Raw genomic sequence first — 17,197 nt, 5'->3', positions numbered from 1 at the left:
ATAGCCCAGGGAGGTGAAGGGACTTAACCCTGTTCCTTTGCTGAGTCAGGCACAGAGCTGGGAGGAGAATGCAACCTCGAAAAAAAATGAAATCCAAACGCAAGATTTAGGCCACCGGAGTCCTGTGCCTGTGTGTTTCCTGGGTCAAGGCATGTAGAGCCTTGCTGTAACTTCTCTGATCCACAGAGGACGTTTTGCTCCTGCAGCCACCTCTCTCTCTCTCAACGCTTTTTATTGTCTACCCTTTGTCACTATTCACCATAGAGCTCAAAATCCCTCACCAGGTGGCTGGCTCCTTTTTTGCCAGGTACACATCAAGGCCACTTCCTTTCAGGCGTCAGTTTCCTTTATCATACCAATTGCACTACCAAGTACCCCCTATTTAATTGCCAGGGAGGTCTAGGATCCACTTCCTGAGCCCAAACAGGGACCGTGTACCCCTTCGTAGCACTTATTTCTCTCAGAGTGTCAGTAGGCAGCTGGACATCAGCAAACAAGCAGCAGGAGGTGCCCCTGGGTGGCACAAGGCAAGTGTGGGGTCCTTGGAAGCCTGTGATGAAGCAGTGCTGGTGATGGGAGAGCAGGGCTGGAAGGATGGAAGCAGCCCAGCTGCAAGGGCTGTCCTCAGGATGGTGACAGAACTGTGAAGAGCTGTCCTCCTGTCTTCTCCTCCCTGCTGTTCCAAAGCCCTAGGAATTTGATTTGCTTCATGGGGAGCGAGACCCTCGTGCTGCCTCAGGGGCAGGCACAGGGGACAGAGGAACCATCAGCATCTGCCAATGCTCAAAGTGGCTGACACATGGTGAAGGCTCTAGAGGATTTAGCAGGGAGCAGGGGTGCTGGAAAGAAGGGCATGGGCCTTGGGCATCTCCTCACAAGGTGTGTGAGATATGCTGCAAATCTTGCTCTGGGTATAGCACTGGGAGCTAACAGAAATGGGGGGAAAGAAGATGAGAGGTGGCTGAGAGTCCTTTCTTTGAGGAGACCTCACGCTTCTGGCAGGGATCTGAGAGGATGTTGGTGTTGGGGACACCAGTGGCACCCAAGCACCCAGCCGCATGCAGGAGGAATGTGTGCCATTCCTTCCGGGGAGCAACACGAGCGCTATAAATAGTTTGTTTAATGCACCATGGCCAGGCTGTGGAAAGCCCCAGCCCATGCACATTCCCTGCTGCTGGTGCTGAGATGGCAGCTGTTGAAAAAGGCTGAATCCAGCAGCTGCTGCCTGGTGCTCTCGGCCCCCGCCCCATGCCCCCAGCCCTCCTGCTCCCCCTGTGGGGTGGCTGAGCCCACAGCGTCCCTTGGCACAGGCACCGAGGCTCGCCAAGGAGCTGCCAGCTCTGCGCTGGTGTTGGCACTGCTCCCAAACTGGCAGTGGCTGCAGGATGCTCCCGCCACCCAGCTGCTGGTGCCGGAGGGGCAAGGGGGATGGGGAGGGGGCTTTCCTCCCTGACAGCCCTTGCAGCAGCAGGGACACCGCAGAGCCTGGCTGGGAGCTGTGAGGCCATGCTGGAGTCAGCTGCCACCCACGCATGTGCCCTCAGCTGCGTCTCTCCACAGCCACATCTCAGGATGCTGGGCTGGGCCACAGCCCCCCGCTTGCACAAAGGCCCCTTGTGCCCACGGGACTGACATTCCTGCGGGCCTGGGGCAGAGTGAAGCGCAGCCAAGGAGGAGACAGAGCCAGAGCTCAGCTGCCGGGGCAGCTGGTGGGGCCAGGTGGGGACAAGCTGTGGTCCTGTCCCCCTGTGCCGTGCCTGCATGCCTGGAGGATGGACATGAGCAGCTGGTGGTGAGAGAGAGGGACCCTCAGGATGGGCAGGCAGCTCTGGGCTGCAGGAGGCAGAGGCACAGGGCATGGGGTGCAGGAGGAGATGCCGCGATGCTGGGGAGCAGGAGAAGTGGTGCTGTGCACGCATGGGTGGTGCCTGCCCACCTTCTACATTCCCACCCAACGCAGGCCTGGGGATGGGTGTGGGACAGGTGGGAGCGGGCTGGCTCTTGTTGCCTAGTGCCCACTAGGCACTGCTAAGAGCAGTTTTGGCCACATTTGGCCCCCAGCTGCTCTTGCTCCTCACCTTATGCCAGCTCTTAAGGACTCCGCTGGGCCTCCTCTTTGTCCCCCTTTGCAAGGAGGGGGCTGAGCCAGGCTACTCTTTGTGGCATTAGCTGGCAGCTGGGGACCCCCCGGCTGCCGACCCCCCACAGATAGTGGGCTGCCAGCTGCAGGGGCCAGCGAGGGAAGGGATCTGCCAGCTGGTGCCTGAGGGAGGGAGGGATGGGGGCTTCTGGTAAGGCTATGCTGGGGGCACCTGTCATTCCAAAGCCAGGGCAGCACTATGCCCTACAATCGGGTCTCTGTGTGCACGACGAGGCCCCGCAGCCAGGACAGCGATGACAGCTCTGCATGTTTGCCCCTGTGTCTCATCCCCCCTGAGCTCTTGTTTCCCAGGGGCTTTGGGGTTGCAAGGAGGAATGGGGGAGCCCAAGCTGGCAAGCCCCAATGTACCCCCACCCCATCCAGGGCAGCTCAGCTCACAGGTAGCCATGAGCCAAGTGCAAGTAGCCCACTGCCATCCAGTCCTGGGGAGCCTCTGGAGAAGCAGGCAGGCTGGCGAGATGCTCCCTCCTGCTGTCACACCTTGTCTCCCCTTTGTGCTCTGAGCCAGGGTGGCTTGCCCCAGGGCTGGGTGCTGCCCCACCATGAGGAGAGTGGTCACAGGGAGCTGGGCTGGTACAAAGGGCACCCACACAAGGGATATTGAGATGCCGGTGGGGGGAAAAAGTGCGCAAGGGCAGTCTGCTTCCAAATGCTGAGCACCCCTGGGGCCATGTGGGCTGTGACACCCCTCTGGGGTGTCAGCAAGGGGCAGGATACATACGGGGACAAGTCCTGCTCTGAGACACATAGTGAAAAGCCCCACCACCCGGCCCTCCACTGCAGTTTTCCTGGAAAACTTTTGGCTCCAGCTGTAACCTGCATGGCCAAGGGAAAACACCAGCCTCCCACAGCCCCTACCCAGCATCACATACCTGGTGGTGTCCCTTTCCAGGGTTCAGAGCTCCAGGCTGCCCTCCACTCCCATCCACTCCACAGTTAACTCCATCCTACCAAAGCAGACCCTCTTTCCCCTCCCCAGCCCCTCCTGCTCCCCCTTTCTTTAAGAGCAGACCCCAGCTCTACCCCCAGCAGAAGGGACCTGGGCAAGGGACAGGCCAGGGCAGCAAACCATGACCAACATTCATCCACCCCAGCACAAAGTCCGCCAGGCCAAACCCAGCCTGACCAGCTGCCTCCAGCCACTGCCAGGCTGCTGGTGAGGAGGGTGAGATTAAAATGCTCCAGCAGCTCCCATGGCAGAAGCACATGGCAGTACCCTAGGGAGCCATTTGGGACACTGTGGCCAGACGCAGGGCTACCCTAGGTGAGCAGGAGCATGGCTGCACCACATCCCTGGCGCAAAGACTGGGGTGAAGCTGTCCTGGCCTCCCATCCCAGCCTGACACTGACACGCTCCTCCTCCCACCCGCACCAGGGAGCAAGCACTGGCTCTTCCTCCACTTGAAAAATCCCTGGGATAACCGAACAGCCCTGGTAACAGCACGCTACTTGCTCTCACTTACAAGAGCAGCGCTCCATTACACCTCCTACGTGGTGCTGCCCCTTTGTGTCAGCATTAAGACCCACCTGCAAAGGAAGAGGTGAGCTTTGAAAAAAATCCTAGGGGATATAGACCCCCACATCCCCACGACAAGACCTGTACTTGGTGATGCTCCTCCACCCACGGCCCAGGCTGGGCAAACAGCGTGCTTTGGGCTTGGCCCTGCATCTCATCCCCCCAGCCTGGGCCGTGGTGAGGGGAGGGAGGACACGACACCCAGGCCACATGTCCAACAGATCTCGGTTTATTCCCGGAGTGCGCAGTGAGCTAGGTGAGGAAGCGGAGCTGCCGGGCGGGCAGCAGTGGTTAGTTATTGCTGCAGGCACGTCCTCCGGTGACAACAGGGGTCTGGGGAAGCCAGCTGCCTGCCTGCCTCTACAGGGCAAAGGATGGGCTGTTGCCCACTGCCAAGCTGGAGCCACCCTTTTACCCCAGAAAAAGGTGAGGGGAGTGGAGGAGCACAGCGAAGTGCAAATATGTTGGCACTGGAGTCCATCCACACTGGGCAAAGGAGCCCAAGGGAAGAGGAGAGTGCAACAGTGTGGGAGTGTAAAGGAGGGAAAAAACCCAATTGTGTGCAGGAGAACACCCCCCAAACCACCACCCCCCTCCTCTCTTGGGTGCTGCCCCCCCCAGCCCTGCTGTGTGGGCCATAAGCAGGGACAGTGGATGTCCCAGGAGCCCCCAGGGGTGGGAGGGGAGACCAAACCGCTGGGACGGTGGTGGCATTGCTGTGCCCAAGTGGAAGATGAGCTTCTGCTGCACTAGAGGGTGGCACATGTTCCCGTGGCAAGGGAGCCCCCAAACATTCAGTGCTTAAGTTGCAGGGCTCGACCCACTGGTGGGGCAAAGGCAGGGGCATGGAGGTGGGAGGGATGTGTTGAAGGCCACGCAGAAAGAGCCAGCGGGCTCCATGCTTTGGTCATGCTTTGTGGTGATGAGTGCAGTGCAGGGGCTTCAAGAAGAAGAGTATGGCCCTTCCTCCTCCCAGAAGGCCACTCTGGCTCCTCAGGAATGCGCTGCCTCTGCCTGAGCAAGGCAGTAGCTGCTGATGCTCCCAGGTGTGCACAGAGACAGGCAACACGTGCCAGCGGGGATGGGACAGCACTAGAGCAAGCGATACGAGTCCCCCCTCTCTTTCCCCTGCAGCTCCTGCCTCTCCCTGCTCCGCAGCTGTGCCCCAGCCTGCTCCTTCACTCCCGCCAAGCTCGGTGCAGGGGTGCACAGGTACCCCATGCTGCTTGCCCTCCTCCTGTTCTGGGGTGGGGAGAGAGGAGGGGGGAGTGGAAAGAAGTCCAGCCCAGAAGAGGAGAAGGATATCCTCTGCCTGCCTTGACCCCTGGTCCACCAGAGAGGGTGGCGTGAGGCTTGCTGAGAGGCAGGGCTGGTGGCTCAGCGTGGGATGGAGCGAGGGGGAAGAGTATTCTGTGTCCACAGATCCAAGGGGAGGCACTTGGAAGGGGCCTGGCTCGCTGGGGTGTCCCAGCCACAGCACATCTGTCGTGGCTCCTAGCCGCACATCGTCAGCAGCAGCCACTAGGAAAGAAAGGGAGAAGGGATGAGCAGGGCCTGGTGCATTTTTGACGTGCCCTCGTGTCAACTTCGACAGCCCTCCAAGAAACACAGAATGACAAAATGTTCGGAATTGGAAGGGACCTCTGGAGATCATCTAGTCCAACCCACCTGCTAAAGCAGGTACGCCCAGAGCAGATTGCACAGGAATGCATCCAGGCAGGTTTTAAATGTCTCCAGAGAAGGAGACTCCACAGCCTCTCTGGGCAGCCTGTTCCACTCCTTTCACCCTCAAAGTAAAGAAGTTTCTCCTCATATTCAGAGGGAACCTCCTGTGCTTCAGTCTATGCCCATTGCCCCTCATCCTATTTTTGGGCACCACTGAAAAGAGTTTGGTCCCATCCTCTTGACACCCACCCTAAGCACAGCACCTGCAGCAATCCCGTTTTCTCATCCTGATCTTTTATGGGTTCTTTCCCTACCCAAGGGGCTGGAGGACTTTCTATGACCTCCTCCAGGTGGCATTCACCCTAATGCCTTGTCCCCTTGTCTCCCATCCCACCTCCCACTAGGCTGAGCTCTCACCTCAGATAGGTTCATGACAGCAGTACCAGTGCCTTCACGGTCCATGCTGTGGAAGAACCCTGCAGGGGCACAAAAGCAAGCTGAGTAACACATCCCTCTGTCCCTGCCCTCCCTGCCCTAGAGCCACCACTTACTGAACATGGCCTCTAACTTCACAAGGCAGCAGACAAAGTTGTCGAAGTCCACACCCATGTCAGTGTCTGCATAGCGGGCCACCACAACCTGATGCAGCCTGTTGTTCAGCTTGAAACCTGCAAGGCAGAAAGCAGTCAGCACCCCAAGAAGGCAGAAGAAGAGGGTGTAGCTATCAAAGTCCATGCCCCCACCTGAAGGGGCACCTTGTTCAGCCTCAGCAGGGAGAGGGGATGCAGGTCAGAGGAGGACAGAGGCTGGGACCACTTTGCATATGTCCCTAACTCTGAGGCTGCAGCACTTGGCACAGCTGGGATGGAGTGAGCCCAGTGCAGACATGGGCCACATCTCACTACCATGACAGGTTGGCTCCAAGCAAGCAGCATAGGCTGGTTTCACTCTTCTCCAGCTACTTGGGACAGGGCTCTGACAGCAGAAGCCTCCTCCCCAGCCCCATCCTTCTCCAGACCTACCGGCTGACTCCAGAGCCAGGCGCATCTCATAAGAGCTCATGGTGCCCGACTTATCCAGGTCATGCTGGCGGAAGATCATCTGCAAAAACATCACAGAGGAGGTGAAGGGCAGGCTCTCCTGTGGCTTCCAGCCTGGCTGTCCCCTCACTTTGCTGCAGTGCGCCATGCCCCCTGCTCCTCCTTACCAGCCAGCTCCGGATCTTGTTCCACAGGATCTGGAACTCCACCAGCCCGAGGCGGGCGCTGCCATCTTTCTGGGGAGCAGAGGGTCAAGGAGAAAGCAGCCAGCAAAGGGGGTAGTGTAAAGGTAAAGCCATCAGATTGCAGCCATCTGACACGAGAAAAGCCTGGCCACACTTGACCTGCCCAATTTTCCCCCCAACTTCCTGTCTGCCCTGCAGCATCAGCAAAATCAGAGCCTGAAACCCAGCAGGGAAAGTCCAACAGCTGTGCTGCTGCTCTAGGAAGCACGTTGCTGTGGTGTCCTCAGAGCAAAACTGGGCTGGCCTGCAGCAACAGGAGATGCTGCAGGGCCAGGATGGAGTAAGGCTTGGAGGTGCTCCTCTACCCTCGCCTGACCCCTCAACTGCATGTCCTTGTGCAAGCAAGAACACAGGCCGTGGCTCCTGTTGCTTCACACCTCACATGCTCAACTGCTGGACAGGATGTTTTGGGGGGAAAGAAGCTCAGTAGCCCTCATTCACTTCCAGAAGCACCTTGAAAACTGGATGGCATCACGGCATGTCAGGCTGGGGAGCCTGGAGGGAAGGGAAGCACAGGGCGCTTCTTCCTGGAGGGGAAGGTTGAAGTCACCGGTGGGGCTGGGCTGTGCTGCTGGCAGCAGAGCCAGGGTACAAACCACGCAGGGGGACTGATGGCCCTTTCCAAAATACCTGCTGCTGAAGTCCAGGGGTGTAGGGCAGGCGGCCCTGAAGCAACAAGGATCCCTCCCTCCCTGCCTTCCCTTGGTTGATCAGCCTCAGCATGGTTGGAGAGCCAAGCCCCAGCTCCCGTGGAGAAGTCTTGCTGCTGGCAGGCTGAGCACCAGGGAAGCTGGTCCCTGCCCACAGCACCAAGAGGATACATCCATCAGGTTGACCATGTTGCGGCAGGAGTCCAGGCTGAACCCATCTGTCTTCAGATCTTTGTCTGAGAAGGAAGCAGAAGGTTGAGCACATGCATCAAAACTCAACCTGCTGAGCAGGCCTGGGCTGTGAGGAGCAAGGGGCAAGGAGGGAAGCGCTTACGTCTAGCGATGACTCTGTTCAGAATAGTCCGGAGCTCGAAGACACTGATTTCCATGTCCTGCAGCAGGAGCAGAGTTAGCAGCACGCCTTGCCTGCTCTCCACCCAACTAGTGGCCATTCCCCTGCTCCTGCTTAAACATCTCTGCCTTAGTCACAAAACACCAGGGTGCCATTGCATTTTCTGCATGCCCAGCAGAGTTTGGGCCACAGCTGGATGCCTCTTCCCCAGATCTGCTCCTGTCACATCACCCCTGGGGGCAGCTGGGCTGAGTTGTGGCAGAGATGGACTTGTTGCAGGATTGGACTGAGCAAGCATGGGGTGGACTGGAGCTCTCATGGCCACAGGTCCCATCCCCTCCTCAGGCTAGGGTCCCCCAGAGCTCAGCACAGCTGTACCCACCTCCCCTGCGAGCTGCTGGAACATGTTCTTGAAGCCATCCTCTATGTCATCCTCAGTTATTTCCTCCTGGGGTGACGCAGGCCAGAGAGAAGTGGTTAGTGGTCAAACCTGGGCTCTGCCCTGCCTCCCAGGCTCAGCAAACCCAAACTAGAAAGGAAGCTCTTCTTTGTTCTTCTCACCTTTGTTACTTCCCACATCCCCATCACCGTGACCCTGCCAGCCCCTCTCCAGCCACAGTTACATCCCAAACCCAGGCAGCCGCCCCCTGCCTGCAGCTCCCCCTCCCAAGCCCCAGCACCAAACCAACCAAAGCAGCAGCTCCTACCTCATCTGCCAGATCTGCTGAGATCTCCTCATCCAGCTCCCTGGGGGCAGAAAGGAGGAAACCAAAGTGATGAGCGGGGTTCCCAGCCAGCAAGCTCACTGCGGTGGGGAAATGTCCCCCCGCTCACAGACACAGGGTGTCCCCTGGCCAGGCAGGGACTCACGCTGTGTCCGACTGCTTCTCGGTGAAGACCCGCAGGATGAAGTCAGCCTCCTTGTGTGGCTCGAAGGTAGAGGGCACAACGATGTACTCGCCGGGGGGCAGCCGGATCTGGTTGCTCACCTCCCGCAGGTTGATGAAGGTCTCGGACCGTGCCCGTGACTGGTTTCGCAGGAAGAAGTCCTTCTTCAAGTGCACGTGCTGGCTGCCCTGGGCCTGGGGGAATGAACCCGCTTGTGGATCACAGCCCCGAAATGGGGGAGACCCACAGGGTGTGGTGGGACCAGAGCCAGCCCCATTGGACAGGACATCCCTGCCCATCCCAGCAGGAGCCATCCCTCCTGCAGGGAGATGCCCAGCACACGAGTGCCCTTGTCACTGTCACAAGGTGCACATGCGTGCCTTAACCCATTCCTGCCCACTCTTGTGCTCCCCTCCAAGAGGGGGTAGGCGCCGGTGTCTCAGCAATTACCTCCTCAGGAACCTGCAGGGAGAAGAGAAAAGGGAAAGAAAAAAAAAGAAAAATCAGAATCCTAGTACCTGCCCCCATCCCTTACAGTGTGGAGAGCATGGGACAGGGGACATTAACCCATAGACTGGACAAAGCAGGTGGGAAAGGTTTCCTTGAGGACTGGGATGCCAGGTCCAAGTAGGACTGGCAAGGCTGAGCTGGTCCCAAGGAAGCAGCATAGGGGTGGGCGGGGGTTACCTCGTAGACAGCGAAGCCGATGGTGTGCATGTCGCCCCCCACTCGCCGCTCCCGCCGCCGGTCCTTCTGCATCAGAGCCACCAGGAAGCTGCAGGCCACCTCATCGTCCCCAGGGTCATCATCCTCTTCCAGCAGCTTGATCTTAAACTGGGGGTTGATCCAGAACGTGGCTGGGAGAAAGAGGACACGTGGATGAGACACCTGGCTCAATCGTGCTGCCAAGAGTGGAGATGCCGGGGGCAGAGGTACCTGGGTGATTCCTGCAGCCCCCAGCAGTGCTCCCCCGGCGCCACGTGCCCTCGAACACCTGCGTGTGCCACCTGCTGAGCTCGTCCTTGGTGAGGGCATCGGGGGTCAGGTTGCAGATCTCCAGCCTGGAGAACTCCCTCATGAAGTCCCGGAAAGACATCCTGTGGGAAGCAGGCAGGGGCTGGGGCCAGGGCACTGCTGGGGGGGGAGGGAGGAGAGCACAAGTGCCTCTGGACCCAGACAACATTTTAGAAGAATTAAGCGACAGCAAGATCTTTTACCCTGAGCAGTTATAGTTCATTTAAAGCCCACTGCTGGATTTGGGGAAGAAGGTATGTTTACCCTTCCTAGATGTTTATTTTGGATTTAATTGGGCTCCCTTGAAGGGAGGAAAATTATTAACTAGATCAGATGAGAAAACGCCAGCAGGCTCTCCAGTGCTGGAAACCCAGCTCATAAAGGCAGGTTATGTATTTCAGGTGAAGCAGAACCGCAAGGTCTCAGCTCCTCTGCTCCTTGCCAGGCTGGCTGCTGAAGAAGAGCAGCACTTTGCTCTGGCACTCACCAGAACTCTCCATCCTCCATCTTCAGCTGCAGCTCTTCCCTCTCATCAGGGTCAATGTTGTTCCACTCGGAGGAACTGCATTAGCAGAAGAGAGACAATTAGATGAGGACTACTAAAGGTGAATCAAGAGCACTTCAGAGAGGGCCCTCAACTGTCCCCCTCGCCGATGGGAAGGGCACTGTATGCTGCAAATGTCCCCTCAGCAGTGCTGTGCACTTGACTGATGTGTGTGCGGTGCCTGCTGGCCTGCCTGTGGTGGGACTAGCATCCCATCTGTCCAACTCACCCATCACTCCAGGCTCCAGTCCACTCCACCTGACCCCAGGGGTTCCTGATGCGGATGAGCTGTTCCTGCTGACCCCGGTAGTTCACCTGCCGACCACCAGACACAGAAGGTTGAGTCCATGCCACTGGCCAGGCTATTTTATTGCTATTAAAGTCTCACGTAGCCAACTCACATCTCTGAAGGCTGTGACAGAATAGGCATGGCCTTTCACCAGCTTCTTGAAGGTCACTGCTTCCATATCAAAGGCACTTGTGATCTGAGGAGAACATGCAAAGCTCAAGTGAATATGATTAAGTTCATGTAGTCCTATATCCCTCCTCCTTCCCTCCACCAAGTGGAGAAATCCCCTTGCTTTGCAGTGCTCCAGCCATGAGAAGCAGCAAGTACCAGCACCCTGTGCTCAAAGGCTGCTGGCTGAGGACAATGTAAAGACATTTTCCCAGCCTGAAGACCCTTAAGATCCATCAGGGAACCACCCAAACCTCAGAAAGCAAGAAAAGGATTTCATGAGAGGAATGTATGGAAAAGCCCACTCCAGGTAACTTTCAGATGCTGACATAAGACATGGTCAGAGCTATAGACAGACCCTTGTTCAATAGCAAGTGCTTGAGATGGACATTCCCACTCTGCCCAAAGGAGCCCGTTCCCAGCAGCTGGGCTGCAGCCCCACACACTGTGCCCCTGGAGTGCCACCCTGCCTCTGGAAAGGGGGCTCTGGTAAGAGGGGAAAGAAGTAACCTCCCACCTGGTGTCCTAGAGAAGTGACTGCTGACATAGTCTCTGGAGCTCTGCCCCAGCGATGGTCTCACCCCAGCACACCACTTACGTCGATGGAGCAGCCCAGCAGGGACCCCCTCTCCAGCGCCTTGCGGATGATGTGGGCCATGTTGCGTGGTGGTCGCTTGAGGTCATACATCTCTGCCACACCGCCGGTGAAGTCCTCGAAGCCCTCGGTGGTGCTGCCCCCTGAGAGCGCCTCGTAGCAGCCGTTCAGCCTGGGCACCAGGAAGCAAGAGGGGCACGTGAGGTGACAAGGACGTAGCACGCTGCTGCTCCCCAGGCACCTTGCACAAGCAGGGCCAGGGAGAGAAGAGACCACCTCTGCTCTGCCCCATGCAGTGAGGTGCCCTGTCCCCCACCCACCCACGTGCCCGCCACGGGGATACCCACTTGGCGTAGGCCTTCTCCAGCAGAGCACTCCAAAACTCAGTGCACTCCGCTGAGTGCACAAACAGGAGCTCCCCATCCTTGGTGGGCAGCTGGTCATCCACCACCACGTCCACCCACTCACCGAACTGCCAGATCTAGGGGGTCAGGAAAGAGTGGGGTGAGCTTGGAGCATCACACAACTTGCTCATCCCTACCCTTGAGGGATTCCCTCAACCCACCGCCCGCCCTCCCACCCCAGCCCACCAGCTGTGGAGGGCCAGGAGCTCCTAGCCCACCTGGAAGTGGAAGATGCCAGCATAGTCCTCCTGGAAGCTCTGCCCGTGGGGCACCACGCGGTGCAGGAGCTCCTCATTGAGCGTCAGGGAGCCGATGGCAGCCAGCAGCCAGCAGTCCCCTGGGGATGGAGAGGAGCCGCTGTGAGCACCCACCACCTCCCTAGCTTCGGGGGTAGGCAGTGGATGTGCAGGAGGCCGTGGCATGCTCTCCTTGCAAATGTTTGGGGCTCCCCAGCTCAAAAAGCATGTGGAAAAATCAGAGAGTGTCCAGCAGACAAACGGAGTTCAGGGAGCCAGGCTTGTTCAGCCTGCCTTGAAGAGCAGCATTAGCTCAAGGCAATGGGGAACAATCCTCCCTGACCTGGAGCCTGTGTCCAGACCACCACATACAGTCAGCACCAACAGGCCCCTCCTGCAGCTGTTTATCTAGATTCTCCTGGAACTCATTCGTATGATTGCCTTCCACATCTCAGACAGTAAGTTCTGCAGTGGAAGTACACTGCAATTTTCAAATTGCATTTGAAAAAGCATTTTATCAAGCGAGATGTTTAATGCTGCTGCCCTGGCTTCTCAAATTGCGAGCAACACCATTGCACTTTTCCTTCCAAGTGCTCTTAACCACAAATGCTGCTCCAGGCCAGCGCTGCACTTTAAATTCTTTGCCTCGGTTCCCTTTTCTCTTTTGACTTTGAAGCCTGTCACACCTTAGCCTTGAGCCTGGATAACCTGTACTGGGCTGTGGTTTGACAAAACGGCATTTCAGACTTTTTAATGACCAACTGAACACCGCTGCAGTGCTCTGGGCTGTTACGTGCTCCGGTCAACACCTCAAATTTGTCCTAATTACTGGATGCATTAAATGTGGTCAGCCCTGAAACCAGCGTGCTATGTATGCTAAGGTACATGATACTCCCAGTTAAGTGCCCAACCTGACCCAGATCAGGACGACACTCTTGGTGGTACCCAGATTTGGTTCCAATGACCACGAAATCCCAGTTGCCAGCCCTGCCAGCCTACCCAGCCCATTAACATTGCTCTCCTTGTGTAAGTGCCTTTGCCTTGGGAGACACCCCTGGAGAAATTACAAACCACCCCTTGTACTCCATAGCTCACCTTTCAATTCCCTTCTGCCATACCGTGTTGCTTTGCAAGCACTTGGTCCTGAGCAGCATATCCCCACTTCAGCTTATTACTGTTATCCAGCTACCCTCCCTCACCACTTACCAAAGCAGGGAGCTCTTTGGAGCAGCTCCTGCTGGTGTTGTCAGCATGTGTCAGACATGGATCCACTCAACATCTCCCCTGATCTTAGCACGGTCAAGCTGTGCACACACCAACTCATTTTTCTGAAGCCTTAACCCAGAGCCACCAGGAGGCACAGGGTGTCCCCTGCCTTCCAGTTACCACCACACTCAACGGGAAGGGAGCCCAACAGAGATGCTTGTGCAGTGGCTGGCATGAAAATGCGCTTCACGGGCCTGGGGAAAGGTGCTGTAAACCACTCCACTCTCAGCTTCACACAATTATGTCTTCTCCCACCACACAAACCCTGCCCAGCCACTGCTCTCCGGACCAAGGTCTGGGGACAGAGCTCCAGCACTCACCCAGAGCCCCCTGGCAGATATCTGTCCTGGTTGCACCACCAACGATGAACTGAGGACCACCCACTAGTTCCTGCAGGAGGAGAGAAGAATCAGATGCTGGTGCGTCTAGGGGGCCGGCATCCACTGCAGCTCCGACTTGGGAGGGTGTATGATCTCCAAGAGGCGCACTCCACCTGCCCTCTGCCAGAGAAAATGGCTTGACTGCAACCCTGAGCCCATCACAGTAAGGGAAGGCAAGATCTGCTGCAGCCATGGGAGGACACGGCTAGATAGGCTAATGGCATTCCCCTTGCACCCGTGGCAGCAGGGGATATACACCCTCGAAAGCCCCAGTCACCAAGGGCGACGCATCAGTGCCATGACACCCAGAAGCACTGACGTAGCCCACCCATTTTAAAACCCACCGTCTGCTGCCCCAAGGAAGCAGGGCCTGCCAGACATGATGCTTTTCTGAGCAGACGCTCATGGGGCATTGCTCTAGGCCCTTGGGAAAGGAGGTTGCGAAGCACTCGAGGGAATTTGAGAACGGAGAGGAGGCAGGCTGCACCTTGGCAAACCACATCACAAGCCCAGCACTTACCGACGGACGCTTCCACTCCACCCCCCGTGTCTTGCTGGAGTGAGGCCCCAGCTCCTTGAATCCAAGGGCAGAGGGGCCAGCTGGGAACTGGGGGTCCCTAAAGAGGGTGCCGCTCTCAAGGCACTCCTGTTTGAGGGCCTCATAGTCCTGGTTGAGGTACTTGATGGCGTTGTTGTGTTGGCCGAGCCCCTCGGCCCTCAGGCGGTCTCTCTGCAGACGGGCAGCCATCCCACCAAAGGGCATCATAGCCGGGCACCGGCAGCGCTACCTTCAGCTCCTCTCCCTGCAACAAAACAGGCACGGGTAGGATGAGGCATGGCCCAGCACCCGTGCGACCCTCTGGAGACATCAGCCATTTCACACGGTGCCAGGCTGGGCGGACAGATCCCAAATTCCCCACCACCCCCACATCAGAGAACTTCTCTGTCAGCATTGCCCCAGGGCAGTGAGCAGACCTGGCACACAGAGCATCCCCAGGCCGGGTTCATGTGCCAGGAGTACCTCTCCAAACCCCATCCTCGGCAGCAGTCCCGTGCTGAGCCATAGCCTCCAGCCCAGCCATCGCAGCCGTGCTGTCTTTAGGGGACACGGAAGGAGCAGAGCGGCTTTGGGAGACGGCGGGGAGGAGGCAGCCCCTTGGCAGCCCAAACACGGCTCTCCAGTTGCTGCCGCGCAGAAAGGCCGAGCCTGGAGGAATTTCAGCCGCTTTCCGTCCCCAACAGCCTCTCCTCCTGACGCAGTTTTCCGGGACCTTCCCTCGTCCCGGCTCCTCCTCGCCTGCCGCAGCCAGGAGGGCGTCAGCGGCCGCCCCGCAGCTTCTCCCAGCCCTGGGCGCCTCTCCCTCTCCCTCGAAAGCCGCCCCAGCTGCCTGAGCACTGAGTCAATAGGGCCGGGCCGGGAGGAGCCCAGCGGGGCGCACAGACAGCTCTATCTATGGGGCCAGGGAAGGACAAGGGAAGGAAGAGGCGGGACGGCCCTTCCCAGCGCACACAGCCAGGGTGACTCAAGCTCTGAGAAGGGACGCGGGGTGCAGCAGCGTACCCTGGCACCAGGAGACCGGGACAGGGCAGATCCCGGTCCCTCGCTCTGGCAAAAGGCTTGCCACAGGCTTTCTTCCTGGAGGGTTTAACCAGCAGCTCATGGCTGAGCGCTTCAAACTGACACAACACAGCTGCCGGGCATGCCTGGCCCTGCAGCCCTGCCCCGCTGCCGTGGGGCAAGCCCCAGCTCCCCTCCCTGCACCCAGCCGCCCTCGGCCCTGCTCAGGCACCCATGGCAGGAGCTGGCACTCGCGTCCTCCGCAGCGCCCAGGCGGGAAGGGGCCTCTGGGGGCCGTGTGGTCCAACCCCCCATGCAAACAGGGTCACCTGCAGAAGGGTTGCGGGGCAGGTGCCACCACCATGGGCCCACCAGCATTTGCAGCTTACCCCAGCCATCTCAGCTCCTGCTTGGCAGGATTGGTGCTGAATACTCCAGAGGTTTCTCCACGTGAAGCAGTGGAGCAGTCCTTGGGTAAATAACCCAGGAACCAGCAACCCACTCAGAGCAGTGGGCTAAGGTGCCAGTGCTGGCCTGCTGCCTCCCCATCCATCATTCCACCTGCCCTGGGATGCTCTAAACCCACTATTCTTTTCTCAGCCCTCTTCCATCATCTCCTCCCTCTGACACCTGCTCTGCAGCCAGCAGCCTGGCAGCCTCTCCCAGCAGCGAGGCACTCGTTGCCCGCAGAGCTGGTGGGATGGCTCCTCTGGCCGGAGCGGCTGCCCAGAGCCCAGGGCGGGTGCGGGAGAAAGAATTTCAAATGCAGCCACCCGCACAGCCTCCAGCTCCCACCTCACCACCTCCCCAGCACCCACACCACAGCCTGCCGAGGGCTGGGGAACTCCCCCTGCCCCGCGCCATGCACCCCCTCCCGCCCAGCCTACCAGCACTGGACATGGCTGCGGACACGGAGAGCTGCGTGCAGACCAGACACGGGCACCATGAAAGTTATTCTTAGCTCTGTGGCTCAAAATACTCAGGAAGGTTGGGCTCAGTGGCAGACGTAGGTCACGCAAGCGCAGAGTGAGAAAAAACATGAGACCCCAGGATGGGACAGGAACCACGTGGGCCCTTAGGCAATGGGGTCAGTTACTGACACCCCCCCCAGGCTGATGCTGATGGACACTGCAGGTGGAGACACAGGGAGGAAAGGGCATGCAGAGACGAGACAAGCCCCCAGGGCACTTCTCCACACCAGGCAATATCCAACCACAATATGATGCTTCCCAGTATCAGAAGCACCTCTGATCCCTCCCAGGTGAGAGCAGAAATACACGCTGGTCCCCACAGGGTCCCTGATAGCTCGTGTACCTTAGCACATACTAAAAAACCCTTGGACAGCATCAATGCTGAAGTCCAGCCAAAAATCTCTGTAGACCTCTGATTCGTCAGCTGTTCTGGGAGATCGAAAGAAAGGGGGAGCTCCCTTCCGCAAAACCAGCCAGGCCGAGCCCAGACACCGCATCCTGCTGCATACTCAGCTCGGGGCAAGGAGCCGCAGCCGCCCATAGAGTCCTGCAGCGCGCAGGCAACAATCAGTCCCTTCCCGGCCCTCCGGGTGCCAAAGGTCCTGATTTCCTACAAGTTCCCCTTTATGTTCCCGCATCCCCTCGATGAGATGCGGCGTTGGCTTGGGGTCAGCACCGCATCTCGGGTCGCTGCGGCACCCAGTTTACACACCGCCCTGATTGCGATGCCTCCAGGTCTCTGCGGCTGTGTTACCTAATGCAAAAATCCCCGCGGATAAAAAGGGAGGGGACAGGCAAGCCCAGAGCAGCTCAGAGCCCGGGGGGAGCAGCCGGAGGGGCCCCCGCCGTCGGGCGGGCGGGGCTCCCCCACCACGGGGGCTCCGCTAAGGACTCCTGCCCGCCCGGCGGCGGGGGTCCCCCGGTGCTAACCCCGACCTGGGGTCGGAAAAGGGTGAGGATAGGGATGGGGGGATGGACTTACGGAAGCTGCCGCCGCCACCGCCCTGCCCGCTTCAGCCCAGCCCAGCCCGGCTCGGCCCCGCGGAAGGTGGGGTTTGGGCGGGCAGGATGTACGAGCAAAGGCGGGAGGGCGGTGGGAGGGGAAATTAAAGGCGCAGCTGCCGTCCGCAACTACCGGGAGGGGATTTACTGGGCGGGCTGGTGCGGTCCTGGCTGCTGTCACCCCCCTCCCAGCTCCGGGGGATAGGGGAGGTACAGCCGGGCTGGGCGCGCTTCTCCGCCTTTGCTGCAAACA

At 58.7% G+C, this 17,197-nt stretch overlaps 1 protein-coding gene across 1 annotated transcript; it reads right to left on the bottom strand.

Moving 5' to 3' along the window:
• Positions 1-3,890: 3,890 nt before the first annotated feature.
• On the bottom strand, positions 3,891-15,956 carry CAPN11 (calpain 11). Its single transcript, XM_065630353.1, has 22 exons — positions 15,859-15,956; positions 13,934-14,216; positions 13,354-13,423; positions 11,750-11,868; positions 11,475-11,608; positions 11,131-11,299; positions 10,477-10,560; positions 10,305-10,390; positions 10,019-10,093; positions 9,454-9,614; positions 9,205-9,374; positions 8,968-8,979; positions 8,500-8,711; positions 8,337-8,376; positions 8,012-8,077; positions 7,612-7,669; positions 7,449-7,513; positions 6,550-6,618; positions 6,365-6,443; positions 5,894-6,010; positions 5,760-5,818; positions 3,891-5,198 (listed from the first exon to the last, which is right to left on the bottom strand). The coding sequence occupies exons 2-22, from the start codon at positions 14,177-14,179 to the stop codon at positions 5,172-5,174; spliced, it is 2,118 nt and encodes a 705-aa protein (XP_065486425.1). The 5' UTR covers positions 14,180-14,216; positions 15,859-15,956; the 3' UTR covers positions 3,891-5,171.
• Positions 15,957-17,197: the final 1,241 nt, after the last annotated feature.

This window comes from Caloenas nicobarica, chromosome 3 (genome assembly GCF_036013445.1).
Source record: "Caloenas nicobarica isolate bCalNic1 chromosome 3, bCalNic1.hap1, whole genome shotgun sequence".
Classification (NCBI taxonomy): domain Eukaryota; kingdom Metazoa; phylum Chordata; class Aves; order Columbiformes; family Columbidae; genus Caloenas; species Caloenas nicobarica.
Note: the sequence above shows the minus strand (reverse complement) of the source record. Positions and strands in the feature narration are given on the sequence as shown.